We start from the raw sequence: 18,748 nt of genomic DNA, 5'->3' as shown, positions 1-18,748 counted from the left end.
CTCCTAATGGACCTGGAGGAATACAAAATTTGTAACTACACCATGATGAAATAACTTCTTGTAGGAAATGAATCCTTCTCTTACTAAAACCAGTGAATGTGTGAGCTGTCAATGCTGCCCCTAACACCTTGGCATTGATAGTGAATTAGCTGTGCTGAATTTATGTCCAGCTGGGATGTGGTGTAGCAAGCAGAAGCTATAGTGTAGGGTGAATGTTGAACAGAAAGCCTTCTGCTGCTTTGTCTGTGCTAGCATGAGATTTTGCAGAAAGGAGGAAAGTGTTCCTTCCAAACACTGACGGGCAATGTCCAAGTCCTTTTAGGAGTCACCAGTGACCTGAAGTAACTGGTAGATAAAAGAGTGAGGAGCTGCTGTGTGGAGTAAATGACTTTGTAAATAGATGGTGATGAGATAGCAGGTGTTTCTCAAGGTGACAAGGCAGTTCTCCATGGCAGAATGGTTTTAATGATTCCAGTAAGCTTTGGCAAATCATAGTTAAGGTCGAGAGGAATCTGCTGGATTGCTGCACTCTGTGACACAGCTTGTTTGGAGCCTGCCCAGCCTGTGTCCTCAGCAGTGGTGCAGTGTGTGTGTGTGGGTTCACAGCCCCAGCTCTGCTCCGTGGTGTCCCAGCCAGAGCACCACTTAGACAGAGACCTGCCAGGAGGCTCTGCCAGATCAAGGAGCATTAATTACTCTCATATGAACCTGTTACGTGCAGTCACTTTTCCTGGTAGTTCATTGACCCCATCTCAGTTACATGAGTAGGCTTGGATCTATCCTCTGACTAGGAATGGGCTGCAGGTTGTTTGGGAGACTGCAGTGTGGAGTGGGTATTTCTATTCCCTTTGGAAGTTTACATGCCCTGCAGCTTGCCAATGGGATGCTTCCAGAAAAAAAGAGCACAAGTGGGCTTCTTGTTGAATACCAGGTGGAGCTCAGGACTTCTGGCCTAAAGAGCTGTTTCCAGGGAGGCATTTGTGTTTGTCTAGGTAAAGAGTGCAGTGCTTCTCTTCAGTATTTTACCATATTGGGGAATTATCTTTTAAACAAATAAATACATTTGTCTTTAAAGAACAAATTTCTGAGACTGCAGTAGGTACTTGGTTTAGGCTGAGTCTGATAAATGATAGGCAGTTTAAGGAAAGGCTTGGAAATCTGTAGGCAGCTGAATGAAAACAGCATGAATCTGACTATTGGTAATTATCCTGGGCGTTTATAATCTACCCAGAGCTAGTGGGGCAGGGTAATAAACAGCTGTTGCATTTTTATGTTCTGTTAGTGAGCAAAATAAATACATAATAGTTAATTTCCGATTCTGAATTGAACATGAAACAAAGGCAAGTTATCCTAGTCATATTTAAGAAATTCTCTGAACTGGAATGTCCAAAACTGTTAAATAGAGTATAAGTGCTCTAAAGAGCTTTTTCTGTGCACTTCATTGTGTCTGACAGACCAGTTTATATTGTTAGTCCATATACGCTTTCTCTCAAATGGGATCCAAAGAAAACACAGCACAGCCAGATGGAAATTGGAGTTGACTTTGAGCTCTGATTAATTTGTTTTTCATATAATCCTTTTCAGGGCAGCAAGAAAAACGTGAGAAAAAGATGATGTATTGTGGTATAATTAAGTCTGGTGAACAATGTGAACTTAAAAGAAATTTCTTTTAAAAAAGAATCTGCTTTAATGGGAACTGTTTTTTCCAAGTGTCAGGATGGCCTACCATGCTTGTTCTATTTCCCATTTGTGTCTCTGCAGTTCTCATTATATGTGTGAAGTTTTGCAAAGCGTAAGTCACTAGATGAACTAATAAGTTCCTAAATCAAAAATGTCAACAGCCACTCATCTGTGATCAGTTTCTAATGTGGGACCCCACTGGACTTCATCCTTTTCCATATTAAGAGGATGATGTTTCATAACTGAGGCAAATGAGTGCATACTTTTGCCATAAAGCTCTAGAAATTTCATTGATTTACAAAAGCATTAAATATCTAAAATTAAGTAACTTTCAAGCTGAAACAAACATAAAACTAAAAGCAATATGACTTTGAAAGCCCAGCCTCAAACAGAGACATGAACAGATATATAATGCTTTAGTTAACGGTTGCTGCCATTTCTCTTACAAATTGTTCTTTGGGGTATTGTAACTCAGCTGTTTTTAAACCCATCACTCTGGAACCTTGCCTGCAAAATGTCAGCGCAAGTGCAAATTTTATTTCTTTAACAAAATAAAGGGCTTGGAGCAGTTAGGCTTTCTAAACTTTTATGGCAGGAAAATAAATTCTGCGACTTTTGCTTTGCCATAGCAGGAGCCATACTGTTCACCTTGGCCTGCCAGGAGGCAGAGATAGAAACCAAAAGGCTTTAATGGGAAACACTCTGTGTGTTCTGACTTGCTTTTCAAAACAAGAGAAGCCCAGTGTCAGAGTGTAAATACCCTTTGGGCAGAGGGCACAGTCCCCAGGGTGGATGGAGGGATGGTGGCTTTAGAAGATGATTTCTGAAGTTGAAAGCAAGACATGGGTACCAGCTCATTAAAGGAATTTAATAGAGCTTGAGGTTGTCTTTCCTACAGGTTCAGGGGAGAACCCCTCACTTCTTCTGCACTAACCAGTGCATCTCTTACCAGATCTACTATCTTGGAGTTCTTTAACATTCCCCCTCTTCCACCTGGCTTCTAAAGCTGGGTAGTACCAACCCATTCACCCTTTTTAATGTCTTCCTGAAGTTCAAGCCTCGACACATGTTCCAGCAGTAGTGACCAATTTTCCTGGAGTCAGTATGTATGAAAATGGGGATTTCCTGTCTCACTGCTCATGAGGACCAAGTGTTCCTGGTGGTACATTAGTCTTGGTGTTCATTATTTTTTTTGAAGGTCTAGGGAATGAACTTTCTTGCACATAGCTACTTCAGTGCAGCAAGTCAGATTTAATAGCCTTTGCTTTCAGCTTGAATCTTCACAGAAGGAAGATTAGGTAATAGTTTGTGTAGGAACATCTGTTTCCTAACAGAGTTCTCGCCCTGTTTTATTTTTTTATGCTGTCCCTCTAACCAGAAAGTCCTTTAGTCTTTTTAAGACTTAGAAGTCTTTAAGTCCTTGTTGGGTATTAGAGTTGCTGTGGTTTTAGCATGCTCATGCTCTGGATCCTTTGTTAGCTTAAGTTATTAGCCTTAGATAAGTGTTGTGGGATGGAAAGACTGCTTTCTATTGTCAGTGCAATTTCTGAATCTCTGGACAATTTGTCTGGGTTAGAATTTAAGTTTTTTGGCTCCAGTGCTTGTTTAGACCTTTCCCTTATCTGAGGAAAAGATGTTGTTAAAATAATTAAGCCTAGCATGCATTAAAAGAGAACCTTTCCACAAAATTGAATTGCTTGGGGTTTATTTGAGTTTTGGGTTGCTTAAATAAATAGGCATTTTGCTTTGTTTGCTTACAAGCAACTTAGTATCTCTTATGGGGAATCTTTTTTCCATGTTTTCCAAAGAAGACCAGCTCTGAGGGTTTTGAAGAACAGCAGCTCTCTACACTCTGTAGTTCTTTGTTTTGCATCCAAGTGGATTGTGTGTGTCTAAATATTACATTATTAACACATGTCTTCCAGCCCCTTTAACCAGCCATTGTTATTGTGATATGTCTCTAATATGGAAAGACTTAATACATAGATTTATTAGGGGATAATCATTTTGGTCATTGTTTTCTTGAGAGTTCATAGAGTTCAATCTGCTGTTTTCAAGGAGAGATTCTTCACTGTGATGGTGTGTGTTCTTGTAAATAAATTTATCCTGTGTTTCTTAGAACTCAAGAGACTTTTTTATATCTTGGTGCCAAAATTAGTGAAACTTGGTTTACTGGAACATGCAAACAGGAATTCAGTGCTATAAGTCCAAGCACTTTGTTTTCTTCCCAGTCACAGAGCAGGAAGTGCTTACCAGCTTTCTGTGGATTTAGTGTTATTGCTGACCTACTGCAAGACTAGTATTCCAAGAATTAAAGCTTGTTTGGCATGTGACCCTGGAAAGAAAGAGTGATTTGAGGCCAAAGTTGTAATTTTCTGGGAAGTGCCCTCTTTGTGTGCATGTGTCTTAAGCAGGGTGGGGAGTGAATTAGTAACGTAATGACCAGTGGATCCCTTCTGGTCTGAAGTGATGTGGCTCAAGCCCTGCTCTGGGCACACACATCAGGATCTAATTTGAAGCAGGGTGTGCAAATGCATTTGGTTTATCTTTGTATTCCTCAGTGTAGTCGAGCTCTTATCATCAGCAGTAATAAACCAACATTTCTTTGTGTGCTGCAGAATAGAGAGAGAGCTGCCATCCCATGCTGCTCCTGGTAGTGCTCAGGGTGATAGGTTAAATGAAATGAATATTCCACGTAGGTGTAAATTAAGCACTCTTTTTCTATTTTAACACTGCAACCTAATTAAAAGTTAAAAATTTTATGGCCATCAGAATATCCTTCTTGTGTTCCAGTTTCAAAAGGCTTAGGAATGCCTTATTTACTAACTTTTCTTCCTCCTTTTCCATTTCAGTTTGCGGGCCAAATGTCGACATTCGCAATGATATCCATGAGCTGAAGCGCTTGGAGAACTGCACAGTGATCGAGGGTTTCCTGCAGATCCTGCTCATCTCCAAAGCAGAGGATTACCGCAACTTCCGCTTCCCAAAGCTCACTGTCATCACTGACTATTTGCTGCTGTTCCGTGTGGCCGGCTTGGAAAGCCTCAGTGATCTCTTCCCCAACCTCACAGTCATTCGTGGAAGAAACCTCTTCTACAACTATGCCTTGGTTATCTTTGAAATGACAAATCTTAAAGAGATTGGGCTTCACAACTTGAGGAATATCACCCGCGGGGCCATACGGATCGAGAAGAACTCTGACCTGTGTTACCTCTCCACGGTGGACTGGTCTCTCATCCTAGATGCAGTGTCCAATAACTACATCGTTGGGAATAAACCTCCAAAGGAATGTGGGGACTTGTGTCCAGGAACAATGGAAGAGAAGCCGTTGTGTGAGAAGACATCTATTAACAATGAGTACAACTACCGCTGCTGGACCACCAACCACTGCCAGAAAAGTAAGACTTGAGTAGATATCTTGTTTTTGTTACTTCTTTTGGAAGTAAAGATTTAATTTTGTGGTTTTATTTTAAGCTCTTCAGCAACTGAAACTTTTATTCTAGTTGTTTATAGTTTACATGAGTTACCCAGTTGCCACACAAATAGATTCTTCCCCAATCAGTAAAGGTTCGTCTCACTTAAATTAAAAAACAAAAAAGAGAAACCAACAAATCAAAAACTGTGAAACAAAACCCAATGAACTCCCTGAGTTACTTCCCCATGGAAAAGATGGAAAATATAAGTATGGAACCAATGCCATTATAGCAAAGCTGGAGGCAGCTTTACCTCCCTTGAGGACTTTGGCAGGAGGTGGCCATCGAATGCCGTCTGCTCCTTGCTGAAGTGACATTACGTGTGTGCCTGAGCTGTTGCCTTGCTGAAGCTGTTAACTGGACTTTGTTTTTTGCTTCCCTTGGCATGCACCTCCAGACATTCCTGTAATGGTAAATTCTGTACATAAGGACTTGTTTATTGACATGAATTTTCACAGTGCAGTCTGTAGAGTTGAAGAGTCCATGGATATCTTGACTCCTGATGAAGTTATCTTTGTCTGTTTTGTTCTTATCTGGCAGATTTATGTCTTTCTGGTAGCAAGTATTAGCAAAAACAAAACCTGATCTCTCCTCACTTTTTAAAAACAGAGTAAACAAACACATAGTTTACTCAGGTAACATGATTACATGGCAGGCTTTTTGAGTTCATCCTGTAACTTTACGAAAGCTGAGCCCTGCAGTATCAGTAGGACTTAATTACAAGCAGTCATCACTGGGAGGAACAGTTCCTAAATTCCACAAGCAGTCTTGACCAAAGCTGCTGTAATGATAGGAAACACCACAGTGTGAGAGAAATCAGGACTACATTCAGGTTACCTTCATCTGGGGATGTTTATTCTGAAGTGGCTTGTCAGTTGCTTGTGGAGCCCTCCTGTTCAATTAGAACTGCAATTAAAGTAGCTCGTGGGGCAGTTTCAGTCAACACATGCCAAAAATACCTCTGCAAAAAGGCATTTGGAGTATGTGCTTTTATCAATACTTACAGGAAATAAAGTTCATTTTTTAAACAAAGCAAAGAAACCCCCTCAGCCTGTTACTGGGAGACTTTGTGCTTTGCCCAGGGCGAGGGGAGTGTTGCTATGAGTCCTGCCGGCCAAATTTATGTCTTCATTAACAGAGTGTAACTCTGTTGTCTAGAGAGGGTGACCAAGGTGATTCCTGTGCAACCTCATTGCCCTCAGTGGTTTGAATGGATGTAGCAAGAGTGTATTTAATAAGATGTAACAACTTACTTGCTTTTTGTTGTGTGCTCTGCCTATTTGGAGTAGACAAAGGTAATGTGCAAAAAACTTTTTTTGGCATCTAAGGGACTGTTAAAATAATTTGGATCCCAAATACACATGAGAAAAGATTTGTTTAAATAAAATGAGGTCATAGTTAGACTGCGATAGTAGGACTTTGAAGGCAAGGCTGTAGGTAATGGGGTTGTTTTTCCATATATGCTTTCATCTCCTTTCATGGGAGATTGTGGAGAAGAAAGCAAGTATTGGAAAAGAGCCTTGAAAGGCTTGTTAAGAGCATTACAGTGTGGAAAAACAATTAGGTTTAGAGTATTTTAGGATGCAGAGCATATAAAGAAATTATCAAGTTCTAATCAATAAAAAGAGTGAGAAAGTTGGACCTGTTTTAATCTGTTTGTTGTGATAAGCCACTGACTTGAAGTGAGATGACTTTAAATTTGTGGGCCATTCGTCTAAAGAGAAAACAACCCTGAAGTACTCCTGCTCTGAAGAAAAACAAGCGAGGTATAAAAGTTCAGTTGTTCCAAAGGAAGCTTTTTGTCTCCCCTGCTAGATTGCTCGGGCACTTTGGCAATGAACTCCTGATCAGGAGAGGACTCTTGCAGTACAGAATCACACAAGACATGAAAAAGAATAGAAGCAAGGACTTTTCAGTTACTGAGTGTTTCAGTCAGCATTTTCCTACCAGTAGAGATACGACACCTATGTTATTTTCCAGGGAGTATTTTTCTAGTGCAGTATCTGATTTAACCCTGACATTCTCCTTGTGCGTCACAGTAATGTTAAACTGAAAATGCTCTCTATCATTCAGGATTTCTATGTGCCTTTTTGTTTTTCTTGCTCTGGCTCTGTGGAGGAGTGTGTATTAAATCTCTCTTGTCCTTGTTTAGGTTTTACGCTGAAAGATCTGAAGTTGGTGGGTAAATGTTGTGTGGGAACACTTGGTACTTTAAGTAGCCTGGCTTCTGTTTAGTTTTGCTGTTGAATGGAAGTTGTTTTTTTCCTCCTTTTTCTTTCTCACAAAAAAAGGAAGAAGCTTGTGCTTCCTTCAATATAACTTGTGCAGGAACAATGCTGAAGGAGGAGGGAGGGAAGAGTATGCTGTGTCTGACTTAGAATAATCCATGGACATTTCTATAGAAGAGCAAGCTACAAAGAAACTGTAACTTCTAAATTTTTTTGGGTATTTTTAAGGTTCAGCGTAAAGCGTCAGCAGTTCTCCTGCCAGTTTGGTTGCCCTGGTTTCTGTGTAGTGTACATTCCTTTACCTTTGAGTGCCCCAAGGCAGCAGCAATACTAGTTTGCTCTCTTTGGAGCTGCAGCATGTTGTGTTGGGCTTGGCATGCTCTCTTCTCTCTGACTTGCACCTACTTTTATGTTAGTGTATTAAATGCCAGCTGTGCCTCACTGGGGTTGCAGGTTTAGTAGAAGAATCCTTCAAGATAAAAGGAGAGTACTGAAGCTGTTTGTTTCTATCAGTGCTTGTGCTTTGGGGCACAGGTAGAGATGGAAAAGATAAAAATTGAGTGTCCAGACATACAAATAAGACTATGGCCTTCTGTGTTTTTCTTTTTTTCTGGCAGTTGTGACTGCTGGAAAGGTTTATGGAAGCTGCCTGCATCTCCCTCAGCAATTGATGTGAGAACCAGAAAAACTGTTCCTGCTGTACCCCTTGCAAGACTTGTGTCTGATGACACACTTGCTCTGCCTGTCCAGTGATCTGCTCTAAAGAAAACTTCAGTTGTTTTCTATATTCCTCGTGCTGATGACTAACTTTTGAGGTCTGCTGCCTTAGTCACTAGACCTTTCCAAGCCTCCAGAAACCAAATGTAAAATACACCCTTGAAAGCCTGCCTGAAAGTTCAGGATCCCTTGTCTGCCATAACCTTTGTGCTCTTTTTCAGGCAAGTCCAGCTAATGCTTCCTAAGACACTTTTGCTATTGCTGGGGCCATAAGAAATGAACTGGGCAAACTATTTGGCAAAGTAATAGCAAAACTAGCAGTGATCTGTATATGAGACCTATGGTGCCCTGTTGGGTTTTTTCTCCCTATCTTAATTATTTGTCTTCTTTCCCCCAATTAAACTGGAGATGCTCAGTGTCAAATATTAGCTGAAACTTTTCCTACTCAGAGAAGAGACAAGGATCTGGTTATGGGGGAGACAGGCTGTTAGTGTCTGTGGGGAAAGGGGTGTCGGCTTCAGCTGCTGCTACTGTGGGACAGGATAAGAGCACAGTCTGGGTCCTCCCCTTGTGAGAGAGTGAATTAGAGCTCCCATATTTCCCAAATGGGGTGGAATAGCCATGCTTCCCATAAAAACAATGATGGGGAGTATCGGAAGTGCATGACGGAGCTTTAAGATTAGAGTTTAGGCATTAAAAAAAGGATGTGTAAGCTGGCATTGTAGAGAGGACACGGGTTAGGGCTGTAAGCATTAAGCACTTGGTTCAAAAGAGGTGAATTTGACATGAAACAATATTTCATGTAGACCTCACTGCACAATACAACAGGAGAAAACTTTCAGCTTCCGAATGTGTGAAACTGAGGACCACAGAAAAGGCATGTGAGGATTTGGAGGCCGATGAAGCAGATGGCAGCTAAGCACAAAATGTTTTTAATGAAAATGTATCCTTATTCGTTTTTGAATTGGTTTGACAATGGCCCGAAAAGATACGGTGTATGAGGATCAGGAGAGAGAGAATGACAGTGAGTGGGAAGAGTGGTCCATATGTGCCTTCTACTAAAATGTTTAAACATATGGAGACAGTAACATGATGTATTCTCACAAATATTCGGAATCTGCTCCTGTTTGTTTACACGGAGCTCAGAAGATAATGCAGTTGACTGGTATCATTTGACATGGCTCCATTGACTTGTGCAGTGCTTACAGTGTGCACCAGCTGGGGATCTGCTCCCTGTTGATTCAGCAGAGTAGTGCTGAAGACCATGTGCTGCACTTCCCCCCCTCCCTTTTCTCTCCTTGTCTTCCCTTCTCTGAGGAATATTCACTGTATTCCCCTGTCCTTTAGAAATAGCGAACATACGTGAACTATGTAGGCAGGAAGAGAGTGGAAGAAGTTGGGAGCCAGAGATGCTGAATCAAATTACTTTTTTGCTTTAAATTATGTTTGCATGCTTTTTTCTGAAACATTGAAATATAGTTGATATTACATGTGTCAGCAGAGGACAACATGCTTTAAGTTTTACTCTTGCAGTAAGCAAATTAGATGTGGTATAATGTTAAGTGAAGCTGGTCTATGTAACACTAATCCTACCTTTGTTGGTTTAAAAAAAAAATTAGGTATAAACCTGAGCATATTTTGAAATGGATAGGTTGTTTGTTGGTTGTATTTGCTTGGTATGTAAACTCTCCAGGAAATAAACATCTTCTGAAAGGAATAAACAGACAAAAAAATAATAATTGTAAAAGGCACAGTTGGTGTCACTGAGTTAGAAAAATCTGGAGCATGTTAAAAAAAATTTATTAGTGTTTTCCTTCTGAATGAAGTTTTTTGCTGACTTTCGCTCCCCTCCTGAGAAGTTTGCTCTCCAGCCAGAGGTTTCCCAGAATTTTTATTATGGCTGTGAGAGCATATTTAATTAGTAAGCTGGAATGGCCGCAGAGCAGTTTAGGCCAATCTGCAGTTAATTACTGTAGCAGTGGTTTATATTCTGAGAAAAGGGCTAAAATTAAACAAATGTATACTTGCCATTTTTCTTTGTTCTATTATAAAATGGCATAACCTGGGAAGAATCTTGCAGCCAACACTAGCCACCAAAAACTTTGTGATAATGTTAAGTACTCATCGTGGCTTCCTAGTTTCTTTTGGCACAAAGATTTGTAGAGGACTGTTTGTTTTGAGAGGTCTTTAAATTTGGGAGTTTCGTTTTCCAGTATGAAAAGACAATGCAGTGAGCTTAGTCCATCACTTCGCTACGTGTTTCAAAAAAAGGGAAACAATGAACTTTTAAAAATACTCTGAAAAGATTTAGAACTTTTCCCCACATTTTGGAATACAGAATGAAAAAAAGTTTGAATTTTTTGAAAATACTCCTAGTCTTTTCTACTTACACTTTCATCTTCTGAAGACATTGCATTTTACACTTGCTTCAACTTGCTTTATCTCTGTCAGTCCAGAGGTGTGTTTATGGTCACCAAGTGATGTGTAGCCACATTTTAATGGCCATCCATGCTGTTGGAGAATTTTTTTTTTTTTTTTTTTAAGTGCTGTTTGAGATGATGGGAAGGGATAATCTGTGTATTGTGAAATGACACAGTTAATGTCACCATGATTTCAGTGGCACTACAATTCCTTGTAAGTGGTGGGGTGATTAAATATATGTGCCCAGTTACTCTGAGTAATATAAACTCTGTTTTACGTAGAGATCATTCTAATGGATTTACTTGAATTGTGTTGTGCCAAGAAACTGTTTCATTGTCAGAAAAATGTCCTGTAGAAATGCAGCTGGAGGTCACTGATAGGAAATGGTAATTCCCTGGTTTTCTGGGTTGTGTGTGTTCATTCCTCAGTTCGGTTTCTCTGATGATGTGTGGTAAAGGCTGGGGAAGAAAAGAGTGCCAGTTCTTCCTTACAGGAGAATACAAAAGCATCACCAGATTGCACACTGTGTGCCTGACGACCTTCTAACGGGGAGTGCTTGAAAGGAAGTCCTGGTCTAACCTCACATTATGTGGAAGCTCATGGGAGAAGGGAATGACTGCAGCCCAAGGGGCCGGAGGCTGTGGAGCAGAGGGGGAGAGGGAAATGATGGCTATGATCACATTCAATGAGGATTTCTAAGATGTTGTTTATTTATTTTGAACTTAAGACAAATAAAAGGAAGTGCTTGAAAACTTCAGTAACATCCTAAATTTACTTTTAGAGGTACTGTGTGTTAGTGATGTTTCAGAAATTTGATAGTCTGGTGCTAGCTAGGGCTGGAAGTGGAATGCTTTTGGTTTTATTTGCAACACTTTGCTGTTCTTAGCAATATGCTTTCATCCTGGAGCAGACTGAGGGTGATGCCTTGTTTAGAGAATTTTTTGGTTTACTTTCCTGTGCAGCAGTGCCACATTAAATCTGCAATTAAATACCCATCTAAACTTGAACCGAGTCTTTTGTTAACATGCTTAACATGGATTTCCAGGCCCCACTGATATATCTATTAGACAAATGTTTGTTAATAGAATAGACCATTGTATTGGATAGTTAATTAGATGTAATGTAAGGCTTTAATTTTATGATGAATTTGCAAAACAGCTGGGAGCTGGGAATAGCTAGCAGTGTTATAGGGAAAATGTCAGGGAAATGTCAAGTGTAAAACTAAAAGAAAGCTGTGTTTTTGCTGTGTTCTTGCAGATGTTGCAGGGACAAGGCAAACTCAGCCTGGCTTAGCATTTTCTGCAGTTCTCTGTGGCTCTTACCCATGCAATGAGTCCAACTTGGAGTGGGTTGCTAGTTTTCCTAGAGATTTCAGTTTTCACAGGTAATGCTTGTATGGATGTCAGACAAGGGGTGAACTTGAGCTGCAGTCTTCTTATTTTGGTGGGGAGCCCTAAAATGATCTGTCCTTCACCTGTCCAGTTGTCCAATTTTCATGGAATGCATAGAAATACATCTTTTGTGATGATTGATCTGCAATTAAATTTGAAATGGGCTGAAGGGAAACTTAGGCTCAATCCTGCATAGGAATCATGATGTTCTCTAAAAATTTTGAATGGGAGAAACCATTTTCTTATTTTTCCTTTCCTAAACACACATGAATGTAGGAATGAATTGTCCTCAAGCATTTTTGTAAATCGTTTTTATGTGGCAAACAAGTTTTTCAGTGTTTTAACAGTCGTGAAGCAGCCTTTGTTTAGCTGTCTTTCCCACTAATAGTGGGATTTCCTTCTCAAGTCTGTTTATGACTCTGAGACCTAACTTCTAATAAAAAGATGCGCGGATAATAATATGTTAATACAGATTGTTGAACTGTCTTTTTCTTCTGAGGTGAGCTCAGCTTGGTTCAGTTGTCCACTCTCTTCCTCCCCCTCCTTTTGAGTGTTGGGAATGGAATGTGCATGTGCTATCAGCCAAGCGCTAAAAATTATTTAGGAACAAGTTTGCCCACCATAAAGTGGGGAGGGTCTGAGGTGTCCCAGAGCCTGGCTTTTTAAAGCTGGAAAGCATGTGCCATTCTGTCCTTTTTTTTTTTTTTTTTTTTTTTTTTATTTACTGTTTCTTGCTGGGCAAAGTGAACATGTAGTTACCTGCCGAAAGCACAGTTCTGTATGCCCAGGCTAATTATTAAATGTATTTGTGTAGCCCTTGACAGTGTAGGCGAGAATGAATTCAGCACATGACTCTTGGGAAAGACTGGTGTTTTTTTTGGAATTCGGTTGCTGAGAGGGGTTTGAGGGGCAACTCAGAAGTTCTCAGTTGTTGCTAGTTAAAGCTCAGCTTATGCTCATAGGTGGATCAACACCTTCTACTTTGTATGCCAGTGTAACCCTCCTGATGTGTTTTTCCCTGGTTGCAACATATTGGGTTTATAGGCACTTAACTCTTCCCTCCTTAATAAACAGTGCTCCATAGCTGTCCGGGCTCATCTCTTCCCAGCGCAGTCATCTTCCCCCATTAATGGCTTCTCTAACTTTTCACTCAATTATGGGGTCAGTTTGTCTTTTTTTTTTTTTTCCTGGTTGATGTGCGAGGGATATAGATGGATGATTAAAGGTTATAGTTTTGGGAAATGATGCCATTTAGGAAGCATGTTTGAAGTGTTGGGCGCGCAGAGAAAGTCTTTTATATCAACACAGGCCTTGGGAGGAGGAGATGTTTTTCTATGTATAGAAACTTCCCGTATAGGATAGCAAGGGAAGGTTGCAGGGGGGTTGCCTGTCTCTTTAAGTGGGTTTATAATTGGCTAGGAATTTTTGTCAGCTTAGTCACTGCAGCATTCAGCGGATGAGGGAAAAAAACCACAGGCCCCAACCGTTAGGGCCGTGGATAGGCTCTGTCATCCCAAAGGAATGCATGTGAACAAAACACTTTGTGCGGTGCAACCGTTGGCCTAAACAGTATTGCATTCTTAAAGCAGGCTCTGAGTCACATGGAGCAGATGGATTGTTTCACTAAAATGGAAGTTATGTATCACTGAGCGCTCCGATCGAGCTTTCAAGTGTGCTTCCAATAGGTCACGATAGGCGAGGGTGATGAAAGGGTAAAAAAAATCAGCTCCTTCTTGTGTGGTTGAAATAGTTTCTGTGGCGTTGAAAAGGTAAGAAAGTGTTTCACTTTGTTAATTACTAGGCTGGCACACCGGCGTCAAGGTTTTGCCCTAGATTTCAGACCAGCATGGTCTTAATTCTGAGGCACTTTTTTTTCCTGCTGCCCAAACTAATCTGAAGAAACTCCCTGCTTTGAGGGGCACAAGTGGAGGAGAAAAACCCCAAACTAAGCCCCAAACCTATTGGCTCTTCTCCCAATGCAACCAGCTGCTCTGCTCTGCCCCACCCTGACAGCCTTTTGCCCCGAAATATTTCTTGAAGCCGTTCTCTCTAGAGCCCAGAGTATACTGATCAGTGTGGGAGTAGCTCTCTTATCTGAGGATGCCCTATCCCTTTATTTGGTTTTATCTCTTCCCTTTGAGGGATTTGAAAGGATCTGATAGGAGCGTTTCCAGTCTCCAGCCTTCAAAGTGTGCAGGGGAGGAGCTGTGACTTCTGACTAAACAAATTCAGAGCTGTCAAGTGGGGTGTTTTTTCTATTTTTTTTCTCTTCCTGTTTTGTGGGGAATCCTCTTCAAAGAGTGCTCTAGGATTTAGCGGAAAACCCGGCCTCCAGTTGGTCGATACTGACAACTGCTGTCATTTGGCAGGCTGGCACTGGTAGGAGTGCAGCAAGTTTGGAGGTCTTAATCCAGTTATCACGAAGGCAGGTGTTTTGGAATTAGTGCCTCCTCGTGTTGTATTAATTGAATCTTAAATCATTACAGCACAAAGGGGAAACATTGACTAAATTCCCTTCCATCTCTGGAGCTTTCCTCATGAAGGCAGCATATGAATAGGCACTCTTTCTTAGAGAAGCTGGTTTACTTTGAGTGCCTGTGAAGGCTGTTTGGCAGAATCAGAATTGACTGGTCCACGTGAAGCGCTACATGCAGAACTGAAATTGCAGTGAGTCACTGTCTGCTCTGTCTTTTGTGATCTGAGAGTCTGGGATAAAGTACTGCAGTGGGTGTTACAGATAAAACCAGTACGCAAATTCCTAATTCAGAGATGAAGCCTTCTTCTTCTTCTGCTCACTGCAGTTGTTTGTCTGTGTGCATCCATTTCTCTTCTGTAGAAAAGAAATTAAAATAATCAGTAATACCTTGCACCAGGAGATGAAGAGAGTAGTGGCAGGGAAAATAAATACTGCTTCCAGCAAACCAGCTGTAGAGAGATTTTAAATTCAAGGGCTGCTTTAGGATCAAGTGGTTTACAGGAGAATGAATATAAGTAATTGGAATTTATCTTACAGATGAAAAAAATCATAGTCTTCCTAGGCAAAAATTTTATTCTTTTCTACCCTTAGGATGCTTCTTTGAATGGTTAGAGTTATCTGCACCTGTCAGATGATCTTTTTAGGAGAAGAGGTGTGAGAGAGGGCGAGGGCATTTTTGGAGTGGAGAATGCAGTGGAAATATTTCAGCATGTTCCTGGTGACAGTGGGAGGCCCCTGAAGTCTGTGATGATCACAGATCCCAGTCTCCAGCGTCTTGCCTTGTCTAAAATGAACATTTTGCTCTGTGAACTGGCATTGCTGTTTTAATCATGGCACTGTTTTAATGGTACTCAGGTCAGTGTGCTGTGCCTGTCCTGTGCTGTTCATGCTCTGGGTTCTGGGTACAGTGTCCATATGCTTTCTGGGAGATAAATTCAACATCATGTGTGTAGTGCCTGAAAACCTCAAGCTGTGAAGCTTTCTCAGTTTTCTTGTCTACTTATTAAATATTTATTGAACGGTAGCTGGCCTGGGATGACGGAGGAGGAAATGTTGTTCAACAACACGGGGCTCACCCATCACCATAAATGGTGCAAAGCTCTGTTTACATTAAGTGTGCTGTAATGGGGTTACTTCAAGGAAATTGCACAGCAAGAAGTAAAAACTTTTGCTTTTCTGAGTGGGCTGCATGATCTGACCTGTATGTGAGGGTGCTGTCTGGACAAAGAATGTCATGAGCAAGTGGACAGCTATTTTGCAATGTTATCCTACTCATTCTTCTAGTATCCAGGAGACACTGGAATTGCTGTGAGTAACTGTGCCGTGCCTGGTTAAACACAATGCCCTAAAGAAGGAGTTAAAAAAACCCCTAAAGGATGACATCCCCACCCCCAAATCTTGTAGCAGAGGGAAGAGAGAGTTTCCTCCCAGCTTGTGTTCCCACAACAGCAGCAAGTGTGGCACTAACTTGCCTGGGTTCTCGCGAGCTGTCTTTCTTTTCAAACCTCTGCTTTTCCATCCTTCCTTCCCCATATGTATTTGGGAAACTGGGAGCCTTCTTTTTCTTCCCTTCTCTGTTCTCTGCAGCAGCAGCACAGAAATGATGTGCTTGTCCAGTTCATTCTGCTGCTGCTTGGTAAACTAATGAGCAGAGGCACTGCAGCTGCCAGGAGGAATTCCTTTCCAGCAGTTTTGCGAGAAAAGTCAGCCAGATTAGGGCCTGGTTCAAACTTGATTGTTCAGCATATCTGCTATGCAAACCATTTGAGTGAGGGAGAGAGCAACCAGAGTGGCAACCAACTTTGCTTCAGGCAGAAACGAACTGTGGGAACAAGGAGGAGACTGTCTTGTTCTTTATAAACCATAGTCTGCTTAGAGCATTTTGGTGTGCTTGAGTACAGACATATATATGTGTGTGTATATATACATATATATATGTACTTTTTTCTTCTCTGCAATAACACCCCAAGTTAGTGTCTATTCTGGTTTAGAGGAAACAATTATTTCAAAAGCCTTTCTTAATAGCTTTCTTAATCGCCTTTTGAGCTGCTCTCATGTTTTGCTACTTGGATGTGCCCACTCGTGCCAGATCGTGCACTGGATCTCACAGTTCTGGAGCACCTACTTAGTTATCTATCTAGGCAGGGAATATTGGGGCACCTCCCAGGTATTTAAAAATAGAAATAAACATCTCATGCTTGCTCTTCCTTCCTTGATTAAATTTATAGGGTTTGTGCTGGGCTTGTTTTCCTTTGTGTGGGTGAGTGGGTGTGTCTTGTGGATGAAAAATTAGTTGCGAGAGAGCTGGAGTCAAAGGAAATATGTACATTAGTTTGGAAGCTGTAAGGTCTTGGGTCATTTTGCTTTCTGGAGTCAGTTTACATGAAGGTTCCACTTTCTATGCTTTTAAGTTTATTCTGGGGGGCTTTTTTGATTCCCAGTGACTATCTAGTGAAATGCTGCTGCTGTGGGAGGTTGCAGTCCCAGCAGTGAGAGGTGATCTCTTGGGTAACTTGAGCCATTTCCATGAAGCATTTGAAGTATCTGGAGAGAGACTTTGAGCTGTATTACCTGGAGCTGCAGGTACAGAAGGTTGATTTTGTCGCCATACTGTTGGAAAGATAGTCTGGAAACAGGAACTTCCTAGGATATGATAGCTGAAATGTAGTAACTGCAATAGGAACAGAGGAAGAGTCTACAGATGTGATTATAGTAATGTGTTCTTGAGTGGAATTAGGTGAAGGAGGTATTCAACTCTTTGTTAATTTTCCTGTTAAGTGCTTTGTTGGGCTAGTAATTTTTTTTCCCCATTCTTGTGAAGCAAGTGTGGTTTAACCTACCCACATGCTGGAGTAACAAACACTTAGTGTTGTATATAATACATGGAAAATAAGATTAGCAGAAATAATGAAAACACAGTGTTTGTGCTGCTGCAGATGTGAGAGCTAATGGGACAGCCAGGGGCAAGTGATGAACCAGTTAAACAGGGACCAGGAACTCTGGTTTAGCAAGCCCTTCTCCTCAGAACACAAACATGGATACAAGTTACACTCCGATTGCAAACTTGTTTGTTTGACTTTGCCCTCTGCTCCCTGAGCCAAGCTGCTTTAATTATACGAGGGAATTGCTTCTCAAAATGACTTCCAGATAAATCATTATCTGTACTTGAATGACTCTTACATCTGTAGCAGTCTTGTCTCCAGGTGAGGAAAGCATTCCTGAGGGTCTGTTCTAAGTGCATGTCCTTTGGAAGGCTTCTATTGGCGTGCTTTAGTCTGTTTCCTCACTGCCTCTAGTGTAGGACTAGGCAAGAAAATAGTAATTGTAGAGTAAAATATTCTGGGCCAGATGGTTTGGTTTGCTTTGTAGCATGGAGTATAGAGGGCTGCTTTATTTCTTACATCTTTTACTCGTGCTACTTTGGGCTGTGCCTTGGGTGGAGAAACTCTGCTAGCTTGAACCACAGTGGTGCAGGTATCGGCAGCTTCATGTAAAGCCTAGACTGGGGTGAGTTTTAGAGGCCTGTCCTGATCAAGTGAACTTTGATTAAGGAATCATCTCATGTTCTTACTCTCTGGATATTCTGCCAAAATGGGTTTGCAAACCAGGGCTTCTAAATTAAAGCTGAGTATTTCTCTGTGAGTGCATCACTCCATCCTAAGGCTATATTGATAAAATAAAGCATCCTCCAATTTATAGGAAGGATTTTTGTATATATCAGCTTCCTGTCACTGACAGAACTGTGCTGCAGCCTTGCCACTGATTTCTTATCTTGTTCCGTATTCCTTATGTCATCAGTGTAGTTTTTTTCTATGAAGCAGTGGCATCATACTCTAACATAATGTCTGGATTCTTATTTTAACAATTTACATGCGTTATCAACATTTTCTGTGAATGAAAAAGAAAAAAAGGTGAAATTTGGTGATGTCAGCGAGATACCCTGATTGATTAACAGGTTTTATTTCTCTTAAGAAGTGTTCTGGTCCACAGCTCTCTAGTGGGTGGTCTGACGAATCAGATGTAAGGTGCCTGAAACCAGTAGTCCTATTTGAAAATCTAGGCCAGAGGATTTTGCCAAGTGTAAACATTGTCTCATGGTGTGAAAAACAACCAAACAATTTTGGTTCATTAATATAATTTACTTGAAGACAGACAATGCACTTGACATGGCTGTTTATACCCAGTCTTTTATGCCATTCATATATCTGATGGGTTTTTAAATTGGTTGGTTTAGAGCAGGCCAACCAGAAGTGGCTTTTTTAATCCATGGTAGTAATTTCTAGATTCTGCAATTACACAGGATTTATTTATTTAAGCAGGCACCTTATAATTAATCTTCTAGCTGGCTTTGACAGCAATTTC

The 18,748-nt window shown here is 40.9% G+C and overlaps 1 protein-coding gene across 3 annotated transcripts in view; it reads left to right on the top strand.

Moving 5' to 3' along the window:
* IGF1R (insulin like growth factor 1 receptor) overlaps positions 1 to 18,748 on the top strand; it is a 173,630-nt gene that overhangs the window by 25,968 nt on the left and 128,914 nt on the right. For all 3 annotated transcript variants that reach the window (XR_014226817.1, XM_082290807.1, XM_082290806.1), the window contains exon 2: positions 4,533 to 5,078. Coding sequence is in view for 2 of the 3 variants with exons in the window: in XM_082290807.1 (XP_082146933.1) it covers positions 4,533 to 5,078 (546 nt within the window). In the remaining variant the exon portion in view is untranslated. The remainder of the gene's footprint in view (positions 1 to 4,532; positions 5,079 to 18,748) is intronic.

The sequence above is a fragment of the Coloeus monedula genome (assembly GCF_965178545.1).
Source record: "Coloeus monedula genome assembly, chromosome: 14".
Classification (NCBI taxonomy): Eukaryota; Metazoa; Chordata; class Aves; order Passeriformes; family Corvidae; genus Coloeus; species Coloeus monedula.
Note: the sequence above shows the minus strand (reverse complement) of the source record. Positions and strands in the feature narration are given on the sequence as shown.